The sequence below is a fragment of the Rhopilema esculentum genome, unplaced genomic scaffold (assembly GCF_057945365.1).
Source record: "Rhopilema esculentum isolate cy_ngs unplaced genomic scaffold, ASM5794536v1 HiC_scaffold_36, whole genome shotgun sequence".
Classification (NCBI taxonomy): Eukaryota; Metazoa; Cnidaria; class Scyphozoa; order Rhizostomeae; family Rhizostomatidae; genus Rhopilema; species Rhopilema esculentum.
The window spans coordinates 474200-497477 of record NW_028300847.1 but is presented as its reverse complement, the minus strand read 5'-3'; the positions used below and the strand labels follow the sequence as shown (position 1 = coordinate 497477).

At 34.8% G+C, this 23278-nt stretch overlaps 1 protein-coding gene and 1 pseudogene across 7 annotated transcripts; one reads left to right on the top strand and one right to left on the bottom strand.

Moving 5' to 3' along the window:
• The first annotated feature begins 819 nt into the window (after window positions 1-819).
• On the top strand, window positions 820-4295 carry LOC148957179 (uncharacterized; annotated as a pseudogene).
• A 1244-nt stretch (window positions 4296-5539) lies between these two features.
• Window positions 5540-22504, bottom strand: LOC135688525 (neo-calmodulin). 7 transcript variants are annotated; one of them, XM_065205408.2, is made up of 6 exons: window positions 22332-22504; window positions 14773-14811; window positions 9713-9752; window positions 9336-9479; window positions 8936-9178; window positions 5540-8694 (listed from the first exon to the last, which is right to left on the bottom strand). In XM_065205408.2, the coding sequence occupies exons 1-6, from the start codon at window positions 22365-22367 to the stop codon at window positions 8666-8668; spliced, it is 531 nt and encodes a 176-aa protein (XP_065061480.1). In that variant the 5' UTR covers window positions 22368-22504; the 3' UTR covers window positions 5540-8665. The 7 variants fall into 7 exon arrangements, with proteins under 7 accessions (XP_065061480.1, XP_065061481.1, XP_065061479.1 ...); XM_065205409.2 differs by lacking the exon at window positions 22332-22504 and adding an exon at window positions 15210-15677; XM_065205407.2 differs by lacking the exons at window positions 14773-14811; window positions 22332-22504 and adding exons at window positions 11048-11113; window positions 11426-11713.
• Between the last annotated feature and the right edge of the window lie 774 nt (window positions 22505-23278).

The window sequence follows — 23278 nt, the reverse complement described above, 5'->3', positions numbered from 1 at the left end:
GTCCCTTTGTCAACGTTCACCTTCTTGACATAAAGCAAATGGGGTGTTAATTATCTCTGTTAATTTTTTTGGGTTTCCGCCCCTAATTTCAGAAGAGGTGCGCCTCACCAAGTCAGTCAGCTGTTCGAAGTTTACGGAGAGAATGATGTGATCAATGGTAACATGGATAGTAAAAAAGAACATAAGAAAGAATCATCATCACCGAAGATAACAATTTTTTTTAAAAAGGACACCTCAGATAAATAAAGTAAGTTACGCTTATGTTATAATTACTTTTCTCTCACGTTCTTTTTTATAAGAACACATTTTATAGGAACAACGAGGCTTGCTATTCTAAAAATAAGAACATCATCAGAAGGTACCAACCTCATTAAAAATTAGCAGAAAAAAGCAAAGTGTTTTTAAATTTCTTTTTCTATTGTTAACAAAGAGGAGAAAACTTTTTGGGTAAACAACCTGTGCTACAAATTTCATGTAAATTAGTTATCGGGTCTTAGAAACTATTTTTAGTATGTATTTTTAGAGAAATCAATGTTACCATAAAAACAATAATAAGAACAGGAGTTCCTCAAATTATCCAAAAATAGAACATTGAGCATCGACAAAAATTATAAAAAAGAATGTACACCATTAAATCAATCATTTGCTATTTTGAACTTTAAAACTTAACTTTAATCTCAAAGACCAAACTTTGTTTATTTCAGGGATAAGTACGGAAAGCAATAAAATAATAAATTTGATTCAAAAAACTCAAATGACTCACCCAGAGGAATGTACTTCATCTATAAAATTATCCTTTGTTACTCAACGGAGCACCCCAACATGCCAAAATCTAACCTCTACAACAACTACACATTCTCCTGCCGCATCAGTCACATTTCAAGAAAATACTGCAATATCCATCACCACACCTTTCCAACCGATTCACTACGACTTTCCAAAAACAAAGTTCGGAAAACAGTTTCGCTCATGCAAAGGGTGTTTGGTTTAGACACTTTCCATGGCTTCATTATGATGTTTCTCGAGACTGTCTGATGTGTAACGTTTGCTCGCGGCAGAATGCAAAACTTTGTCTGGAGAGCAGCAGAAATAAAGAGGATTCTTTTAATACATCAGGATTCTCGAACTGGAAACATGCTTTGGAATATTTAAAACAACATGAAAATTCAAAATAGCACAAGACTGCTCTAACTTTTGAATATGTTGTTCCAGAATGTGGTGATGTACTTGCCATGGTGCATGAAAATGCGAAAACAGAAATGGAACAAAATCGTCAAGTGTTAAAGACACCACATCGGACAGCAAGGTTTCATCAGATGCAATGAAAATTTCGAGAGAAATCGTCGATTTGGTTAAATGCTCTCCAAAAAGGGAGAAAATTCTCGGCGAAATAAAAGAAAACATTGAGATGGAATGTGATGTGGAAGACATGACTGCTGCTTCAATGACAAAACTGAGCACTACCAGGTGGACTGTGCGAGCAACAAGTTTCCAACGGATCCTTGAAAACTACGATCAAATTTTTCAGTTGTGGCGTGTTTGCTTAGAATCTGGCACTTTAGATTCAAATGCAAAAGCTCGGATAATTGGCTGTCAAAACAAAATGAAAAGTTTTGAGTTCTTTTTTGCATTAAATCTTGGTCAAAGGTTGTTTGTCCATACTGACAACATGTCAAAGACTTTACAGGAGAACAAACTATCAGCTATCTCTAGAAAGCGATTGGCACTCCTGACCAAAAGAACTCTTGAAAGTATTCGCAATACTGAAAGCTTCAATTCATTTTACGATACTGTTCTACTGAAAGCCAAGCAGCACAGTATGGTTACAAGAACCAAAGTTACCCCGAAAACGACATTTTCCTGCAAGATATGAGGAGGGAAGTCAATCTATCTTTCCTGAATCTCCATGGGATTTATTTAAACATATCTATTTTAAAATGGCTTTGAAAAAAGCAAACATTTTACAACATACTTAAAGCTTTTTCGTCTGACACTCCTCAGAGCATAAAACGTCAGAATAGGTTCCGAAAAAACACGATGGAAAAATATATACCCAGTTGTGGATCGAAATAGGCCAATCAGAAAAACGCAAGCACAAGACCGGTATAGTTGACCAATCTGTGCCGCGAGCCTAAAGAAAAATTACCAATGGAGTCCAAGAGAGAAAACGAACTCCTTTTGTCTACACAATGGCGGCTTTTTTCGTTTTTATGTAGATTGACTCTAAAACTGCTAGATGGAAGGACGACCGGGCTCTGCCAATTATCCGAAACATGTCGTCATTATAGAGTTTTGCACAATCTGGGTTGTCTAAAAGATGTTGACCAATGGCAGAATCACTTGTTTTAACAGTGTTTCTAGACCTACAAGATCGAGGAGGCTGTTCTCTTTGAGGGGCAGTTTTGTTTCGTATGTTGGAAGGAACATGCTGTTTTATCCTATCCCCCAATCTTTGGGTTGTGCGCCCTACGTAGCCAGAATCACACTGGCACGTAAATTCATAAATGACGGAACTTTTTTGTTTGGTAGGAACGCAATCCTTTTGAATGGATGGAAGGGCTCTCCTAGTGCTGTAAACAATCCGAGAATTGACAGCAAAGAAACAATTGGTTATGGCTTGCCTAATCTGACTCTCGAATGGCAAGGAAGTGTTACCAATCCATGGTAGTTTCAAATAAACTGGGCACTTTTGCGGACCAAACTTTTGAACAGCCGAAAAACTTGCGATCTTCTCCTTAGTATAAGATAAAATGACGTCTTCAGGATAGCCGTTGTCCAAGAAGATCGTTTTGATATTTTCCAGTTCAGCGTGCAGTTTAGATTTCGAGCAGATCATAAGTGCCCTATGTACTAATGTTTTGACAAGGTTGACTTTGCGTTGTTTTGGGCAAAATGAATTCCAGCGTATGTACTGACCGGTAAAAGTAGGCTTGCGATATACACTGGTAAGAAATCCAGTGCTAGACTTTTCGACCAAAACATCTAAAAATGGTAAGGAATCATTTTCTTCCTTTTCAAACGTAAACTGGAGGGCTGGGTGTAGGCTATTTAGGTGTTTTAGAAAAATATCACACTCAGCCTCTGTTTTGAAAATGGTATATGTGTCATCCACATACCGAAAATAGACACCTGGCTTTTGGTCGTAGTCGAACAAACGCTCTTCATGAAAGCCAACAAAGATATTGGCCAAGGCAGGTCCCAGAGGGCTACCCATAGCGACATCATCCTTTTGTTGGTACATTTTATTGTTAAAACTGAATTCAACTGAACGTGTTGCAGTTTCCATCAGTTCAATGAATACTTCCTCTGGGAATGGTGGGCTATTAAGCTCGCTCCGGTACAAAGCGTCGGCACATATTTTGATGGTCTCACTCAAAGGAACATTTGTGAAAAGACTACTAATGTCAAAAGAACACATGAAAGATGTTTGACTCCATTGGTAATTTTTCTTTAGGCTCGCGCCACTGATTGGTCAACTATACCGGTCTCGTGCTTGCGTTTTTCTGATTGGCCTATTTCGATCCACAACTGGGTATATATTTTTCCATCGTGTTTTTTCGGAACCTATTCTGACGTTTTATGCTCTGAAGAGTGTCAGACGAAAAAGCTTTAAGTATGTTGTAAAATGTTTGCTTTTTTCAAAGCCATTTTCAAATTCTGTACCGCAAAAAAATTGTTCATATCTATTTTAAAGCAGTTGACTTGATGGCTTATTCTATTAACCTCAGGGTTTAGTCAGCCTTGCTTCGAAGCTTATGAAAAATTAGAGTCGTTGCTTTTGAAGGTTTCGAAATCTGAAGGTCAGGCAGAGGAGTTGAGGTTCATGGAGCAAACTTACGGTGAAGATATCGATGCTCAGTTTCTTCTTTTTAAATTGCTGTTTGGAGAGAATGAACCCGTATGCTTGGACGACATCTTGAAGAGAGTTACAAATCTCAAGTCTGCTGAACTTTGTCTCATAGGCGAAGTGGTAACTATTTGCAAGCTTCTGCCCGTTAACCCAGCAACGAGTGCATCTGCAGAGAGATCCTTCTCAATGGCTAGACGGCTAAATGGCTTCGTTGTAATATGAAACAAGCAAGATTCAATAATCTTGCCACATTGACTGTTGTATTTTTTCAACAATTTGAGAAGACTTTGGGGGCCATACCCTGACTTCATGCACCACTTCCGGTTGTTAAGACTTTGGTTTTTGTTGTCAGTAGGTCGAGTTTTATCAACATTACCATTCAGACCTTTTGGCCTCCGACTGTTGAAATCTTGGACGTCAGAGGCCGGACCACAGCGGCGTGATGCAGGATAGAATAACGGAGAAAAACTGCCTTGGCGAAACGATAGCGTACTGCAATCACCTGCCAAGATAGATTATGAATTTCAGTTTGTCATGTATGCTGCAGGTTGCATAGTTAATATTGCTGACTACCCGGATTCAGACAAATAACTCTGCTCTGCTGCAAGTTTATTTGCCATTCTCTGTTTCGATTATTGTCGATAATCATCCAATCAAATCAAAATGCTTGAAGCATCGTTCATGCAAGATTCGCTTTCATCAATAATCTCAACAGCTCGTAACGTCTTGCCTGAAATCCATTGAACTGAGTGTTCTTTGTAGAATCGGCCATTTAGCTATTAGCATTTAAAAGTTCATGTCAACTATCAAGCCAAAAAGATATGTTACAAAGTTTAAGTTGTAGGTAGAAGAAATGACGCCCTAATCTTTAAGATAAAATGAGACTTGACAAGAATGTTCTGTTTCAAACCCAAACTTAAGCTTTATCTGACGAATCTACGATAAAAGTAATAACTTGCCATTTGAAAACAGTTGCTATTTCATTTTCGAAAAAATCACTGTTACGAAGTAGCTTCTAGCTGACACACTTACATCACAAGAAAGCCTTACAAGAATGCAAGATAATAAAACTGCTGTTTCTTTCAAGTGAATGGATACTAAGTTTCTTTTGAAATGAAGTCTTTTGAACTCAAATGTTGTATCTTGAAAGATTAATCAAAGACCCCATTTCTGTATCTTTTGTTCTTAGGTAACATTGTTTCATATTTATTTAGAGGATGTTTTTATTATTTTAAAAACTTCACTGAGTGGATAATGGTTATTTTTTTCAAAACTCAAAATGTAAGCAACAGTGATTTGAGAGAATTACAAAAGAGAAATGCATTCGATGATGAATGACCTTCTTACTTTTTTTGAGTAAGCTGTTTGATCTTCCGAATGCACTCCCGATCTTCTTAAAATTGCATCATTTTTTGACAAATTCAAAGATTTAAGGCGTTTGGTGTTAATAAACAGCATTTTGGTTTCTTCTCGAAATTTATGACATACAGAACTATGAACCAAAATAGGGAGAGGCCTTTTGGAGGGTTTATCAAGGTTTTTACCTCAAGTTTTTCCCAATGCAGATGTTCAACGATCAAGGTTTTTGTTATGACGGTGAATAGCCCGTTGATAACCAGCTCGTTGGTAGAGCGATTGGCTAGGCCAAAGGGCCTAGGCCTTGAATTAGTAACGCACAAAAGATACTACTTCTTTGGTGTTATCTCTAATGCTTCAACAGAAACTTACTTATAACGTGATCAACACATGCTAATAACCTGATAACATGAACAAAAGCTAATTAACAAGACAATAAGAGCGTCACACTACAAGTTTAAAGACAAACACATTACCAAAAAAAGGCGTTAACTAACACAACAGGATTTAACAGAACATGTAACCTAAACATGCAAAGGAAACATAACGAAATTGGTTAAATATAGAATCCAAACCGTTACACAGTCCGTCCAAACCGTTAAATTACAGAGTATCTTTCTAAGTTTTTTACCACATAATCCTTCTAAGATGTGTATTTTCTTGAGATTTTAGAATTCTTCTGAAGTAATCATCTGGTTTTAAGCCCTGTGCTTCAACTACCTCTTAACTGCCCGTGATTAGTCATAGAAATTAGTCGTGATTAGGCAATGAATATAGTCATAGAAAAATATTTGGAATGCATTCCTTGATTTTGCATCTCTATGAACAGAAAAAAACGTTATGGCTCACTTGTGACATTTAGCTGTCACACATAATTAAAATGTGGGACATAAAAGATCGACAGACAAAAAACGATAATCATTATTTGAAGGTCCAAAATCTTAAGTCATTGTCAGATGAAAGGAATTCATCTTTTCGTTTATTCTCGTTGATACATTAGAATTGGTAGAGTTAAATGCGGAAAGCATTCAGTCTCAATTTAGCGTTTTAATGGTGTAATATAGCGGCAGTTCTCAAACAGTTTTCTAGGTATATTGCATTGGTCAGAGAAAGATATAGTTCTAACAACTAAAGCAGACTTACAGCAGATGTCCTATAATAACGAGCAATACTTTTTAAGAAGGCGGATAGCAAATTTCCTTTTTCAGTTTTAGCAATTGTTTCCCAAACCTCAAAGTTTTCCGCCCCAACCTTGATTTTAATGCACAGTTAGTTAAATATGAAATAATCAAAGGTTTTTGGGAACCATGCAGACTCCTCAACTGGAAAAAAGAAAATTCAATCACAACGAAAAAATGAGAAAAGATTATTAATATCAAAAGATCTCAAACCAACATTAGCTTGCTCAATTTCTTAATTTTTATTTTATTTCAAAAATGCTTTATTTCAATTGATTATGAAAATATTTTTACACGCTTTTAACAAACTGAAATTCAGATTGATCATGTTTAAGAAGGAGAAAATCAAAAGGTTATGAAACAAAATATTATCAAAAAAGAAGTTACTTTGTGGTTGATATTGGCGTATTTCTTAGACAGAGATTTTGCATATCCATCCAGCAACCTGCCTTAAAAGTTTTCTAATCAAAAATCTATGAAACTGAGTTAAAATTAATAAATAATCTATTTGATCTGACCAACAAGCAAATCTTTATGGCAGTTGAAACTTTTCGTTGATTGTCGAACAATTGTGCATATTATGTTACCAGCATAAATTGGGTACAAGTACACAATTCGATATGCAAAGACAGATTAGCTGTATATCAAGCTTTGAGTGCGTATCCAAAATCTATTTTTGACTGGGGTTTTGTACCTAGTCTGCTATCGGGTATTGCACAATAACGTCGTAACCACGCAAGTTATAAAACTCAAACTTTGTTTGCTGGCGTAATTTAGCGTGTAGAATCAGATAGAGAACACACCCAGCCTGCGAAACGGAGAAATGTCCTAAAAAGTAACCTGCTATGCTTTGAACTGTATAAAAGCTTTGTTTTTATCAGTTGCGTTTAGAATCGTCTGCAACGTATTTTAGGTGAACTGTAATGAAAAACACATAATGTACATAAGCTGTTCTGAGCATTGTATGGCATTGTATGGCTGTTGAAGTATCGATTTTTTATATTCTTTTGATAAAAATCCATGTCCTTGAGAACTTTTAAATCATGTTTAGCGACTAGGAATTTGATTATCTTTAACAGAGTGAAACTGTGCACACTTCAGACATATGATACACAAAAGCATTGTCTGAAAATCCCAACGTAGATACAGTTTTGCTAACAGTGAGGTAAATTATAGGCAGCAAAAATTATTGAATCGAAACCCTATACCGATAATTTGTTTACAGATAAAGGGAAATGAAAAATTTCTTAGAAGCTGTTTTACGCTCGAAAATGCCTCAATTTCTGCTTATTTAGAATTTACCGCGGCTCATTTCTAGGCATTGTTATATTCCTTCTTCCGATTCTTCTTAAAAAACATGCAAACGTGTTTTCATTTTCACGTTCTTTCGATTTCATTTTTATCTGGTAACCCTAAACTTCTGTATGCGGCTTTGAAAAAGCAAACATTTTTAACATATTGGCTAAAAGCTTTTTAACCTGATACTCCTTAGAGCATAAAACGTCAGAATAAAGGTCCGAAAGAACACGAGGAAAAATATATACCCAGTTGTGAATCGAAATAGACTGGTCAGAAAAACGCAAGCACAAGACAAGTATTGTTGTTCAATCAGTGCCGCGTGCCTAAAGAAAAAGTTTCATATTGTGAAGACAGAAGTAGTTCGCTCTCTCTCTTGGACTCCGGTAGTAATTTGCCAATATGTTATAAATTGTTTGCTTTTTTCAAAGCCATTTTCAAATTCTGTACAGAAAACTATTTAGTTTCATCGGAGACCAGCCGTGATATTGTTCCAGATAAAAGAAGCAACTTTTAATCAGTTTTTTTACTGCTGAACAATCAGAAAATTATCTTTACACAAAAACGTATTCACAATACTTCATATTCCAGCTTTCAGTGGCACGTACACTTGTATTTCTCTAAAAGGTTTGGCAAATGCTATAAATATTGCCAAATATAACCTAAAAGTTCATTTTTGAGGTTGCGCTTAAGTCATACGGTTTTTACTGTGCATCATACAAAATCAAAATTCTCTTTGAACCTAAAAGACGCCATACACTTGATTACAATTTTATTCATTGCACACAACATACTTTAATCACAAGAGAATGCAATTGTTTAGTTAAATTCCTATCGATGCACTTTTATGTAAATATTATTCTTCTTTTTCTGGTGCTGTGTTAATTTCCCGTCCATTTCAAGGTCATTTCTCTTCATTAGAAGGTGCTTGATTTCGTTCCGAAGTATGTTGCGGTATGTGCTTTAATTCAAATGCACCAATCGGCTAATGGGACATCATTATTTTGACGTACTCTGCAAAATTAATATTATCATATATCAAACAGAACAGTACGTACAAAGCTATTTTAGAATATATATGCATTCCTAATTGCAACCAAATGAACAAACTTCTGTCCTTTCCAACCTTAATCGTTTAACATTAATTGCCTTAAAACATACATGCTGAAGTGAAAGGGATAATTTACCAGTTACAAAGCCATGCAGTGAGTAGTGTAGTTAAGTGGTAGAAATGCAACCAATATCTGCAGTTTACCTTCATAGTTTACTTGTCCATCGCCGTCTAGATCTGCCTCTCTTATCATTTCGTCTACCTCCTCGTCGTTTAGTTTATCGCCCAGGTTTGTCATCACTCTTCTAATTTCAGCAGCATTGATGAACCCGTTTCCTTCACGATCGAAAACTCTAAAGGCTTCGACAACTTCATTTTCCTTTTCTTCAAGGTCCAAACCTTTCCTTATCATTTCCATAAACTCATTGAAGTTTACCAGACCATCTCCTGCGAAAAAGCAGTGAATTTAAAAATTCATCTAGAAAGCCTTGCAAAGAGTTGATTTTGTCTTTTTCTTTTTAAATATATGCATCAAAGCAAGTGAAATTGTAGGAACATAAAAATGGCTTTTTAGAATTAGCAAAAAATAGAAACTCGTTTTTACCATTAAAATCAGCAGTAACAAACATTTCATGCAGCTCTTCGTCAGCCATGTGTTGTCCCAAACCACTCATAACAACGCCAAGTTCCTTTTCAGTCACATTTCCGTCACCATCTTTATCAAACAACTTGAAAACATCTTTAAACTCTACGAAAAGTTTGTAAAAAAACTGGATTGCCAATGCACAGAAGAAAGATAGGTTCTCAAAATTGCGTTCGAGTCTTTAAATAAGAATAAATTTATTGCTCTGTCTAAGTAAGTTCCGAGGCACATGAGTGAATGGTCAAAATGACTTTATGTTTGCAAAATTGTTCAAAACGATCAAAATTTGCAAAATGAAATTGAGCAGAAGCTACTTTTAGGTAATAGCTGCAGCAAACCTTTGATATCATCTTCTTTGAAAAGTTCTTTCTGGGTGACCTAAAGAAAACACAACTATCATTATCACATCCTTCAGTTATTCAAAATACATAGAATACATAGAAATACATAGAATTCTCTTTGTGCAGAAAGTGGCGTCAGCTGGCTGAAAGCAAATCCGTTTTACCTTCTTCTTGAGACCAAACTTCAATCCCCCTTTCAGAGCACTTGCTTTCTTTTTAAACATTATTTCCACTTTTTCTTTCGCCTTTTTTCAACTTTCAACAACAAGTAGAGTGGAAAGAGAGCTGCGAGTTCCCAAAGTCATGGTGTTGGAATTGATAGATTCACCGCAATTTTCAATACATTGCTAATGTGTTTTGATATAGATTGTGATACGATTTTAGCAACATGTGCGCGCGCGTCACTGTGTATAAATAGCTGTAATGCCTTTTGAATAGTCAGCGAGAATCTATTTTAATGCGTTGCAAGATTGATAATTGGTTCTGAATTTGCTTATTTGCTACCAAAGTACTCAATCAACGTTTTGTTTTATTCTTGCAGCAAAGTCAGTAGAAGTAAATTATAAAAATATCTATTTGGCTGTACTATTAAGTAGTATGGTTAACGGGTAAATTCTCTAGAATATAGTGGAATTAACACGAGAACTGCCATGGTTTTTCTTCGTTTTCTCGGCAATTTGTCTAATTTTGCCTTGCAGGCCTAACGCAACTAGTATAACTTTGCTTTGTAATTATGCATTTATTCCCTTAAACGATTTATTGGGTTGGCCAATTAATGAAATTGAATTGAAGCACGTGAAGGATCAAAATCTGCACTTGGCCGCTACTAAATGGGAAAAGGGGATGTATAGGGTTCTCAAAAGATCAAGTTTAAATGTCGATTTCGCCAGCCTGAATCTGAAGTTATCTTGAAATGGCAACTAATCGTTAACTTTCAGTATTCTTTTGTGACGGATGTCAAGCACAGTTTTCTGAGAAAATTGTCTAACTTTTCAAAAAAATATCCAGAACATTATAGTTGTGTTGCTTTCATTTAAAGCGAGTTATAGATAAGATGAGTACGGGAACTTTCGTCTGCAAGTCTCCAGAACGCTTTGAAAAGAATAAGGCAGTCAAAAATTTGAAATAATCACGGTTTTGATAGCCAAGTATACTTACAATTATTCAAACATCAAGCAGTTTTGATTGAAATATTCCAGTGACTTTATAACAGTAGAAGGGCAATCTTTAATTTCAGAAAAAAAGATTGATTGCCTAAAATTGTGAACTGATACCATGCTGACCAGCCTTTTGAAAAAAGCATTCTTTTTTACCTACAGTCCGTCAACGTACCACCATTTCTGTTTCACAACTTTGCTGTTCTTTATTGTTGTTGCAAAATCTGTCTTTGGCAAAAATCTAACAAGATATAGCAAAATCTATTGCATATTGATTAAACGTCCTTTCGAAAAGCTTCAGAATTCGAAAAGTCAGTTAGCATTTCCTTAATCAAGTTTTTTTAAATTAAAGCAACCCATGCTAGATAAAACTTGATTTGATCGAAATAAAATTGCAAGCGAGCTCTAAGCAGCCATGTGAGTTTGCCTAATGGCCTTAAACACTGAATAAAAAAGCTTTTTCAATAATTTTTTTGAAGGTAGGCGAAGATAAAGTTTTTATAAAGACTGTACAGTTTACTCTTAAAAATTCAAGACAAAAATTTCTGCACACCTTTTTCCATTTTCTACCATTTTTCAAAACTCCTTGGTGCTTCAACATGTTTACGGTGTAGGCTTCTTTTTACCAATTAAAGTTGATGCTGCATCAATATTTATGGACAAAGGCATTCATTATTTTCTATACTGTCACCAACACTTATCATTTCAAGGTATCTCTATGCCGACCCGTAATCGCCTAGGAAATTAGTGGAGTTTGAATCATCTCAGTCACCAGTTTCTACCATGAATACCACTCCGAGAAGCAGCAATTATTTTGTTCATTGGAAGTTTCTCCATTCATTTAACTCTTTTGCTCAATTATTGATGTCGTTGCTCTTCCTCACATTAACAATAACCTCTCTTGGGCCCTGAACGCAATGATTTCTGACATAAAACTCATTATCTTTGTCAAAGTAGAAAATCGAGAAATCTTTTTCAATTTTGACAAAGAGAATCCAATTTCCGCTTGGATATTCGAGCGCTCTGCAGTTGCTATGTAAAATGGCTGTTTGCTGTTTGGTTATGTTTAAAACAAACAACGATTTGACTTTGGGCATTCTGTGGCGCCAGAAAAATGCGTTAATTGCCAATCATTTCCATTTTCTAGAGATCGTCCTGCTCTGGGGAAATGATTTTGAGTCGCCACGAGTCACCAACGAGCTACCGTATGGGTTACATTCTGAATTTGCAGAACTCAGTATGGATGTATACGAGGTACCAACGAGTTACCACATTATTTATGAAATATAACATATATATTTATTAAAAGAAGTCATGGTAACTCGTGGTATTCCCATATAAAACCACAATTAGAAATGGTAGCTGGTTTGGGTAACTTGTTGGTAACTCGTTGGAATCCCGTTGGTTACTCGTGATGACTTGAATATTCTCAAATAAACAAAAATAGACATTGATGCCACTCATTGCAATTCTGTAAAGCAGCGAGGACAATTTTGAATGTTTTTCGGTACATCTGTGTATATATTATGGGTAAACTCGGATGTTCTAAATCTTACTGCCATCATTTCCTTTCCCTTTCCACGGAGGAATTGTATCTTTTTGTACTCAGCAACTGACTCTTTTGGTAAGAATTTGGCTGCATTTACCCCCACTGTAGGATGTCAGGTAGCATCTGCGAATTTCTCTCTCTCCTAAGCTTTTACACGCTATCAACTAATTTTTCGTCTACAAAGATCGACGGCAAATTGAATGTAAGTACTTTAATAGCAAAGTCTGAAGCAAAACGCAAGGTGTAAACTATTAATCCCATACTAACCCATAATTCATAGTTAATTGACCAAGAAGGACACCAAGAAGGACCCCCAAATCAATATTTCCCATTATAACTATGCACCCTCCACGTACGTAAAGAACTTTGAATCTGATCAATATAAGTAAACATGTCGCGTCTCCCCCGATTTACTACCTCATGTGCAGATTTTTGAAACTCTTTAAATTTAATGAAGATTCAGCGCATAATACTCTAGAAGACCGACTCCCTAGTTTTTTAGCATTGGGCGTCCATTTCTATACGCCTAGTAGCTCTTTCCGATACACAACAAACCGCTATGATAGATTTTCATTCTTATTAGAAATAAGACAATCCTGGCCAAGAATTATTTGATTGGCTGGCAAATTGTAGTCTATTCAAAAAGATACGCTCCCTAAACCTTTTTTGCCAGGATTGTACATTTGCAAATGTGAAATTAATGAACTTGACAGCCTTGATTTTTTCTACTATTTACTATCAATCAGTTTTATTCAAAAGTTAGCAAATCACATGTTGATTTTTTTAGATTCGTATAGCAATTAAATAAAACTGAGAATCATTAATGAATAAAGTGATCTTGTTAGAAGCAAAGTTTTTTATTGATAGCTTTGGAAGAAGCTATTATCTGCAGAATGGCTTTTCACGATCAGGAAAATTGTCTTTTTGAAATCATATGTTTATATTTCTTGGAATGCATATTGAAATTTACCAATATCGACTTTATAGAAGAGCGTGGAAAATGCGTGCCTGATATGTTCAACACAACTATACGATGGAAAATACCAATAACAATTGCTAATTAAACAGAAGCTGGAGACAGGGAAGAGGGGGATATAGGGGCTCTAGATTTTGAAGAAAATACTAATAAGAAACAAGCAAAAAATGCCCCCACTTTCAAGAAAAGCAAATAAAGCTATTGATCCCCATATCACTTCAGCCAAGAGACATGCTGTATTCTGTCTTTTCTTAGCAAATCCTTGCCTTCACTATAATTTGTCAAAGTAGTCCAACAAGTCGTACAAACGCCGAGAAGGAACTGAAAATTGCAATTAAATTTAATAACAAGCGGTCTCTTAATGTTCACAAGGACGAGGTTATCCATCAATTGATTCTAAAAATTTCGTCTGAAAATCTAGTCTTCTTTTAAAAAGACAATATAGACACCCATGGCTATCTTTTCTATCTAATTATATGAAGAGCTTGTTGGCATCTTACACTTGGCTGAGCAAAAAAGGTGAAATTTTCCCAAAATTTCCTACAAAATTCCGAAGCACAGAAAGCAATCCCTTATTAAGTTTAGATGATACACTGTGCTTTAAAATTTCGGACAACTGTGCAAGCACTTGCCTACCCCTCTTTGGCTACCGCGCCCTTAATGCTATCCAGCAAAATTCCATGGCATTTGAAACATTTTAGCTTTTATTTACTTATTTAATCCATAATAGGAAGCTAATCTCTTGGCAAAGTCAGGTAAACTTGTATTTCTGCTAATTTAAGGACCCACATAAGATTTTGCAATAATTACTTTATAAGAAAGAGAATATCGTACAGGAAGGCTATATCAATTTCCCGTATTTCTTTGCTTTATTTTCTTTGCTTAGCTTTGCTGCTGCTGTTTTTGTTGCTTTTTATGTTTTAGCTGTATTAAGTACGTTTAAAAGTACTTTACAGTTTTGATTAATTTTTCACAATTAATTATCTATATATCGATTTGAATTTTATTTAGAATTGGGCACTGGGCATGATAACACTAATGATTTTTTATTAAGTATCCCAGTCAACAAACTGATTAATATGAATTTACTCTGCCCAAAAACATGTAGTTAGTTGTTACTACATATTTTATTACATTTGAAAAGCGCTCAACAAAATTAATGATAATTTGAGTTGTTATAGAAATATGGAATATCTAGAGGTAACCCTGTGAGAGATTATCAAGCTTATATTCTCTCCCCAAAGATGTTCTCTCTCTTTGCACTCCAAAGCTACCAATCTGCCCTCAAATGTTTCTATATTAGGGGTCAGATAACTTCAAGGATGTTCTTTAGGAAAAAATACAAAAGATATTGAAATCATTGCATGCATGTTACCTTTGGTTTTAGGTTGGACTTTTTTGGAGCTACTGGCGGCTAGAATTGAAAATAGATCAAATGAAATTAAAGTGCCTCTTATACAGAAATAGGCTTAGCAAGCAGTTTTAAAGACATGGTAATTTTAAAGATAGTGCTTGGTAGATGATAGTGTTTGTATCATTTTCAATTCAATAGTAAACCATCAAACATTAAAAAAATAAACTGTAGAAGTGGAACAATGTGATGTATTTTATTATATATTCATACTCCATACTTATTGGCTGTGAGGTCTTTTTAAGAGTGTTGCTCCAAGCGACTTGCTTGTTAATCTACCTGCAACTCTTTACGATTCTGATTAATTCGCTCTCAACATTTTTATATCTTAGCATCCTGTTTCATGGAAAAGGCTACATTATCCTCAAAAAAGCAAATATTTTAAACAATTACTTGAATACCTCAAGATCAATGACTTCCATCGACAATGAAGCTGATTTTATGTCTCCGGCTTCAGCTCAATTTCTATCCTTCAATTCCATTTCTGAATAAGTATCAGGTCATAAGCAGATTTCAGATCAGCAATAAAAGCGTTAACTTTTTGTTTGCAATTTTCTGTGTCAAACATGCTTTTCAGTTAGATTTATCTTGCATATTTGCGGTGAAAATGGGACCTGTTGCTTTAGATATCTGAATTCCCTAATCAGCCATCAAAGGTAGTTAAAAGCATTAGCTATTAATTTTTTAGTAGCCACAAATAGACAATTAACTATTCAATGACGTTAGATACGATTTAGCTGCTTCGTGATGTAACACCAGATCTATACAAGCCACGAAGATAGCATTATGACCATACGATGAATGTTTCAATATCTAAGGGAGAAGCGTGTAAATGACCTGTAGTTGAAAGTAAACTGGCGTTGTATTCTCTAACTTTTCTAAGATTTCCAGTGATGTTAACATTTTCCACCTATGGCAATGCTTTTATCACTGTGGTGATGATTTTATTCATCGTTATTCTAGAAAAAAATTGTTTTTATAGGATTTATAACTCCCCATTCTTTGCAGAGTCGTTAATTTAATTATTTTAAAACACTTCTTGAAATATGACAGAAAATATAAAATTAACTGATGACGCTTCATTTTTAGCAACTTTCTGTAATAAAATTGCTAATGATTAACATAAAAAAGCACAAGTTTCTGCTAAAATAGTATGCATTGTGAAGTGCTCTACGTAGAATGTTTTATAAAGAGAATCTTTATCGAGCAATAAATATTCTAATAGAACAAAATGTAGGGGAATCTTTTTAAGGTATGTAACATACCATTACCAGCTGCTAATTGCCATTGAATGAGCTAGTTTTTTCTACAACTTCTTCTTTTGAACTACTTCTTACTTCTTCTATTCAATCTTCTTAACGTATTTATTTATAATCAAGTCCTAGTGGAAACTAGAACTACGGAGAGCGCCATTTTTCTGTTCTTGAAGAGACCTTTTTTATGATTCAATTCCTTTGCTGCTTTGTATTAGATCGCAGCGTTTTTTTGACAAGATATCTTTATTTTGGTTTTGAAATTACCCTGCTGTTTGTTTCTCTTGACATTCTTTTAATATAAATGAAGGAAAAAGTTTGTGATACGCAACTCAAAAGTCTCAAAAGTCTCAAAACTTTTCTGAAGACGTTTATCTCGTAATGGAACTTTTGTATAGTTCTAAAAGCCTCAATAAGAAACAAATATTCTTAAGTTGTTCCCATTCATCAATTCTGGAAACTATTTTATAAATGTTCAATATTCTATTGTCATTGCTGAGAAAAAGCAAGGTAGCATCTTGAAATTTACGTAACTGAAAACAAGTTGAAGCACTTGCGGCATGAGGGATGGCAGCATCAACTGGAATCCACATTATTTTGCAGTTTTGTTACGTTAAGTTGTATCGCCATAAAACATCAAAGATAGGATGGCAACGTTTCAAGAAAGTTAGAATTCCATCAAAAAAGGCATCGTTGTTCAGCGTGAGTTGTAATTGCCGTTACATGGCCAATCAACATGCGAGAGGAGGACTTCAAAATGAAAACTGTGTTGAATTGAAGGTAAGGGACAGAGGTATCGTCAATGTGACCCTTTTATATGCATAAAATGAAAAATAGTAGAAGTTAAAATTTTTTGGATACATTTTAAATAATACCGCATCAGGTCACAACTGGGAATGGCAAGGATCCTTTTACATTATTAATTCAACCTTTTGAAACATTGAGTTATTAAAGATTTTAAGAAGAGCACTCGAGAATAAAGATAAAAATATGGTATTTATGCTCGGAGAGAGGCCAAAGAGATCCTTTGAAGTTTGAAAAAAGTTTCAGAAAATGATAAAAAACTTTTTACGACGTCTTTTAAAAATTTTATAAACGGTTAAGCACAGTTATATATTTGGCTACCTTCCCAAATTTTGTAAGAACATTCAAGCGAGAAAGCTGTTGCAGCTCCATATGGGCAATTTAGGGGAAAGCGCTTTAAAACCAAATCAGGGAAGCTATTGCTAGATCAGAAACAGAAAAGAAAGTGGACAAAATTTATGGACAAGCTAACTGGGAAAGAAGTGATGAACGTCTTTAACTCATACGAATAGAGATCGAGGAATAAAAAAAAGTGATTAAGAAAGGCTGTATATTGAGTTTTCAAAGAATTACCACTCAATCTAATGTTTTGGGTAAATCTTCATATATTTCTAGCTTTCGTTATCATAATCATGACATAGCAATAGCTGTGAAGGGTTATACTATGATATCATTAAGCAATTGTATATGGCTTTACGTCAATACGAAATTATTGTTATAATGCAGAAAAATAATAATCAAATAATAATGATAATGTTATAACAAAAATATATTCGTTTCATTCAATGCACCATTAAAAAAGTAAAATTCTGTATCTCTTTTTACCAGACAGTGTGCAATTGTTGTCTAAATTTTCGAATAACAGATAACAAAGTGAAGTTAAAATAAAATTTAGATTAAACATTATATTGAGAACGCTTGTGGGCTACCTCGAATTACAATGAGACCTCTCAATTATGACTACCCTAAGTAGCACTTTTCTCAATCATGTTGGTAGCGCTTGGGGTCAAATAGGGAACGGGGTCAAATAGGAAAATCGTTAATACCTCCAACAATTGAATTGATATCTTAAAACAAACCGCAGAAACGGATTCAGCGCGCTTCAATCTACCTTTAAGATGCTTTTTAATTCAACTACGGTAATTTAAGCAGTATAAATTGCAATGGTTTTCTTCTATGTTAGCTTGAGGCGTAGCTCCTCCGTAGCTACGGGAGTAAATAGACAAAGCTCGTAAAAAGCATCGTTTTAATTCAACATAAAAAGCAAAAGGTAGAAAATGCAAAGAAAAATGCACACTCTCTTCATATCAATTCAAATTTCAAACATCCTGCACCGATGTTACAAGATTTCTCGAAATAAATAAGCTGAGTGATCAACGCGCTCGAGGTCAAATAGGGAAATCGCCATTTGGGGTCAAATGGGGATATCTTCAAAAACAGCAAGGAAAAAACACGAAAAAGAGAACTAACCTCATTTCTGCCCGTAAAATCATCCAATCTGTTTTATAAGCCATTTTGCTTGTTAGAAAACAAGGTATATAACTAGAAAATTTTGTATTAAAATTCTAAAACAAGGGCATAAACAAATTTTGGCCCTTGTTTACAGAAAGCTGTCCTTCGCAGTTTCAGGGTCAAATAGGGAGGCAGTTGAATTTTGCCTTTTCAAACCGTTTTACTTTTCTGCCAAAAATCATTATTCCAAAAGCTTTTTGCTTCATGAGAGTGTCCTCAACTAAAGATTATTGCAAATTGATCACCCCTGGATTTTGAAAATGATGAAAAGATTAAATGAAAAGATTGATTTATTGACAATGGTCTTTTACAGTTCATTTTCATTTTAATATCAATCTTTGCCCATAGTTTCCTACAGCTAAAGAACTAGTTAACAAGGGGCCATGCAAAAATATATATAAATACAAATAAAATCACTCCTCGAAAATTAGACCAAATTTAGTAGATGTTACAACAGTGAAATAAGTATAAATCAGACAAACGGTAGCCCCCAAAAACAAGCATCAGTGCATGGACCCTAGAACGGCCAAGGGGTAAGGATGTTTTTACAAGAGATGTTCTTACAAGAGATGTTTTTACAAGTTTTAAGAAATTTTGTCACGAATAAGGCACTACAACCAGGTTTTCATATGGATCTCTTTTGTAATTGGAAAGGGCTATACAAAGTTGTTTCCACTTTACCTCTCAAACCTTTCAACACTGGCTACGCCACTGCTTCTTTTCTTCTTAACCTTAAAGTTAAAAACCAAGTTATAAAAATGGATGTTTCCATCATTTACCAATGACCTGAACTTGAGTCTACTGTATACTGTCAATATATAAATATGTTGTATTCTCACCGAATGCAAAATGAAGATAAAAAATATAGAAGATTTTTGATGGAAAGTAAGAATGACTTCGAATTAGGTCTTTTTGTCTGTCTGTCTGTTTTTGTCGGAACTTTCAGCTGAAAATCGCAGATTCTATAAATATTGAAATCAAAGTAGGAAAAAGCTGAATTCTGAAAACTGTCCTACATTGATGGGACTTATTGAAAATGTCAATGTAATTAAACAAATTTTCTGACAAGATTAACATCGTCAATGTAAGTAAAGAAACACCGCCCAGCAAACATCATAGTCTTCAAATTTATCCTTAGAATATTTATGATTTCGGGCCAAAAAGCGGATTTTAAAGATGTTTATTGAATTTTTTTCCTATTTATTCCAGCTATGACAATTTATGTGATGCATTGACTTGAGATGAATTGATTAAGTGGTGTACCTTGATTTCTAACAAGCTAAATGGTGTTAACAACAGATTGGATGATTTTACGTGCAGAAATGAGGTTAGTTCTCTGTTTCGTGTTTTTTCCTTGCTGTTTTTGAAGATTTCCCTATTTGACCCCAAACGGTGATTTCCCTATTTGACCCAAAATGGCGATTTCCCTATTTGACCTCGAGCGCGTCGATCTCTCGGCTGATTTATTTCGAAAAATCTTGTAACGAAGGTGCAGGATGTTTGAAATTTGAATTGATATGAAGAAAGTGTGTATTTTTCTTTGCAATTTCTACCAAAAAATTGCGATTTGTACTGCTAAATTACCGTAGTCGAATTAGAAATACATTTCAAAGATAGATTGAAGCATGCCGAATCTGAATCTGCGGTTTGTTTTAAAATATCAGTCCAATTTTTGGAGTTATTAACGATTTCCCTATATTACCCCGATTTCCCAATTTGACCCTGTTCCCTATTTGACCCCGAGCGCTACCAACGCTGCTCACTTTTCTTTCTAAAAACCAGTTCGGACTCAGCCTAACTTAACCATCCGCAAAATTCTTACAGCAAGGCCACTACTACGAAACATATCTTGAGCAAGGCTGATACTACACCTGGCAGCACAACTCTATCTTAAACTTTCTAGCCATCTTCCTACCTCCATAGAAGCTGTTAATGTGTCTATAATCTACGTTGGTATACTTGGCTATATTTCACCATCAGTCAAAACTGGATAACAAATAACAATTGATCGTCTCCTGAAGACAAATAACAATTACCTTTACATCTAAAAGCTTACTGTTGGTTTCGAATCTAATCTTGAAGCAAATTTAACAAGATACCACAGCAACTATGCTCCTCTTTCTACCGAATTAAAACGGCAGCTCAAATCTGTCTCTCTTTCTTCAAAATGTACGACTCTCTCCCTATCAATCAACTGCAATACGGTGTTTTATCCCTAAACTTTCAAACATTGCCATTCAATCTACGTAATACATAATTGTTGCAAAAATAAACGATGGACAAACCTAAAATTATATGCTTTTTAACTGCTTGCTGTTTTCTCTCTGTTTCTCTTTTTGCGCTTACAACTGAAATAATCATCTTGTTAATGCTAATCAGTTGCAAGATACTTTTGCAATAAATAGGTCTGCTCTTCTAGTTAAATTGAACTGAAATGAAAAGGTTTCTTTAAGTTATGTCTTGAATTACTTCTCAAAACCAATAAACACTGTCTTTACAAGTTAGAGCCAACCATAGGCTTTGAAACAAATCTCAACTGCAATGCTAGCAGAAAGTTTGAGAAATGTGCTACGCTCATATCAGATTAAAACGTCAGATTAAAATTTGTTTGCTCCACGACACTCTATTTATTGACCACAAACAGAATCGCTATTATAGATCAGAGGAAAAGGCATAGGATATCAAAATTGAAATTACTTGTAAATTTCAGTCAATCTTGATGCAAGTTTTGCTATTCTCAAGTTACATACTTGGAAAATTTAATAGTCCAAAACAAATAAAGCCTCAGGTCACCAGTCTACAAAAACGCTCAAAAATCATATCATTTCATTTTCGTTTCCTTTTATAAATAATCTTTTTAGATGCCTGCAATATGAGTGCTTGAATAAATCGGCTTTAAATCAGTGGGACTTTTAGACTTTACAAAAATTGAGAAAATTAGATTGAAATGATACCTCTATCAAATACCGTTGCAATGGGATGATCTTTATGGCTTGGAATGAGACCGCCCGGTAAAGAATGAAAATTATATAAAGAGCGTTAAAATTAATAATTCACAAGAGCCGTCAATGACCTAACATTAATAGCTGAAATTGAGTGTTCTTCAGATAACGATAGCAGTATGTAATGAAATGAAAGTTCTTCCTATTGTTCAGCAGTTGCTTTGACATTTAAGCAAATTGGAAATACGGAAAAGAATATTGAGCAGAGGTTTTACTTTCTTCACGAATTTGACTTATGAAGATTCAACCAGAAATATTACAGTTATAACAGAAGTTGAGTTGAGTCTGTACTTCAAGTCCTGAATGACATAGGCACCTTTATACGAAAATGTTTTACAAAGTCAAAGACAAAGTTCCGTTAGTTCACAAAGAATTGTTTATCCGTAAGTTGCGTAGCGCAATCTTACATTGATAACATCGTCCTTGTCGTGCAGCTAAGGTACTGGTAGAAAATATGGAAAATTACCTCGATGAATCGCATCCATCTTGGCCAGAAGCTACTGTCATACTTGATACAATGCGCGTTGATCAGTCAGATAAATTTTGCCCTGGCCTTACAATGGCAACTAAAGATGGGCCAGTCTCAACATCTTTATTTTTAAGAATCTATTTTAAAAACTTCTCTGTTTTATGCTTTGTTGTCTAAAAAACAACTTCCAAATATTACTTGCTAATATATTCATCGAGTATCTTGCCGTACACCTTTATTGGGTGAAATCGTACAACTAATTGTCACTAATATAAAAACATCTGTCAAATTTGAAAAAATGAATGTAATTAGATATCTAGCATAAACATACACGCGAATTCTTCGGAGGCAACTCGCTTACAGCTGAGAAGCTCGAGAGAATCTTCCTACATTGATAAGGAATAATCGCATTTAGAAAGTCAAATGCCATTCAATATAATAATAAGATTGTCCAAATGTGCAAGTCAAACGAAGCAAGGATACCTGATCTTCATTCTCTTCATTTGTAAGGTCTTCCATACTTCCTAGCCTTCGCGCTTGCTGCTTTGCATGTACTGCTGCAATAGGCCGAAATTCACAACCTGGTCTGTTTCTTTATTCTCAGAGCAAACAAAATGAATTATCTGGTCTGTTTATCCGACAACTGAAAACATCTGCTGAATCATTTCAATTCATGAAGTAATGCTTAGCTTTGTTAATAAGTTCAAGTGAAATTACAAAGCAAGCATTGTTGTCGGAGCACTGCATTGCAATGCAGAATTAATAAATGTACATGTACTGCAAGGTTTACAACAAATTAATGAAAAATGCATTGCTGTAGAGCGTCATCGGCAAAGTTTAAAGGTTAATATTTGTTAATATTCCAAAATTTACAGTTTCTTATTCAATATTTTGAAAAATTCTTTCACCATTGATTGAATCATAAAGCCAATTTGCTGAGTTCATAATGAGCCTATCTACATCAACCTACATTACTCGCGTCTTACTAAAAATTTCATACAGCGTGTCGTTTAGTGGGTGGTTTCTCGTTAGCTTAACCTGTCGTTGCACAGACATTCAATTCTTCTTAATGTCTTTATTGAACATAAAGGATGAAATTTTAATTCACAGATATCTGTGAAGAAAAGTCCCGGAAAGCCATTCTTAACCTGATCGAGAATATCTCTGCGGGGAATACATATAGTCTATGCCCACTTTTCTACAGGAGACTGATATATAAGTCTCCTGTAGAAAGAATATTTTAATTAGATTTTATTTACTTTACGAACATTTTTCAGCATGGACAAATCCGGAATTAAATCCTTTTTATCTTTGGTTGTTTTTTTTTCTCAGTTTTTCCGTTTACCTTACGATTGTTATAGTTTTTTCTTGTAAAACCAGGCTAGCCAATTGCAAATTACCTTGTAATAGTGAGATTTGTAATTGTAGTT

Bases quoted from the DNA above. Each gene is read 5' to 3' on its own strand.
- LOC135688525 (XM_065205407.2), bottom strand. From the start codon at position 11,473: ATGTTGAAGCACCAAGGAGTTTTGAAAAATGGTAGAAAATGGAAAAAG. The intron at 11,114-11,425 runs GTGTGCAGAAAT...ATATCTTGTTAG, and splicing joins ATGGTAGAAAATGGAAAAAG to ATTTTTGCCAAAGACAGATT. The intron at 9,753-11,047 runs GTACGTTGACGG...TGTTTTCTTTAG, and splicing joins GTTGTGAAACAGAAATGGTG to GTCACCCAGAAAGAACTTTT.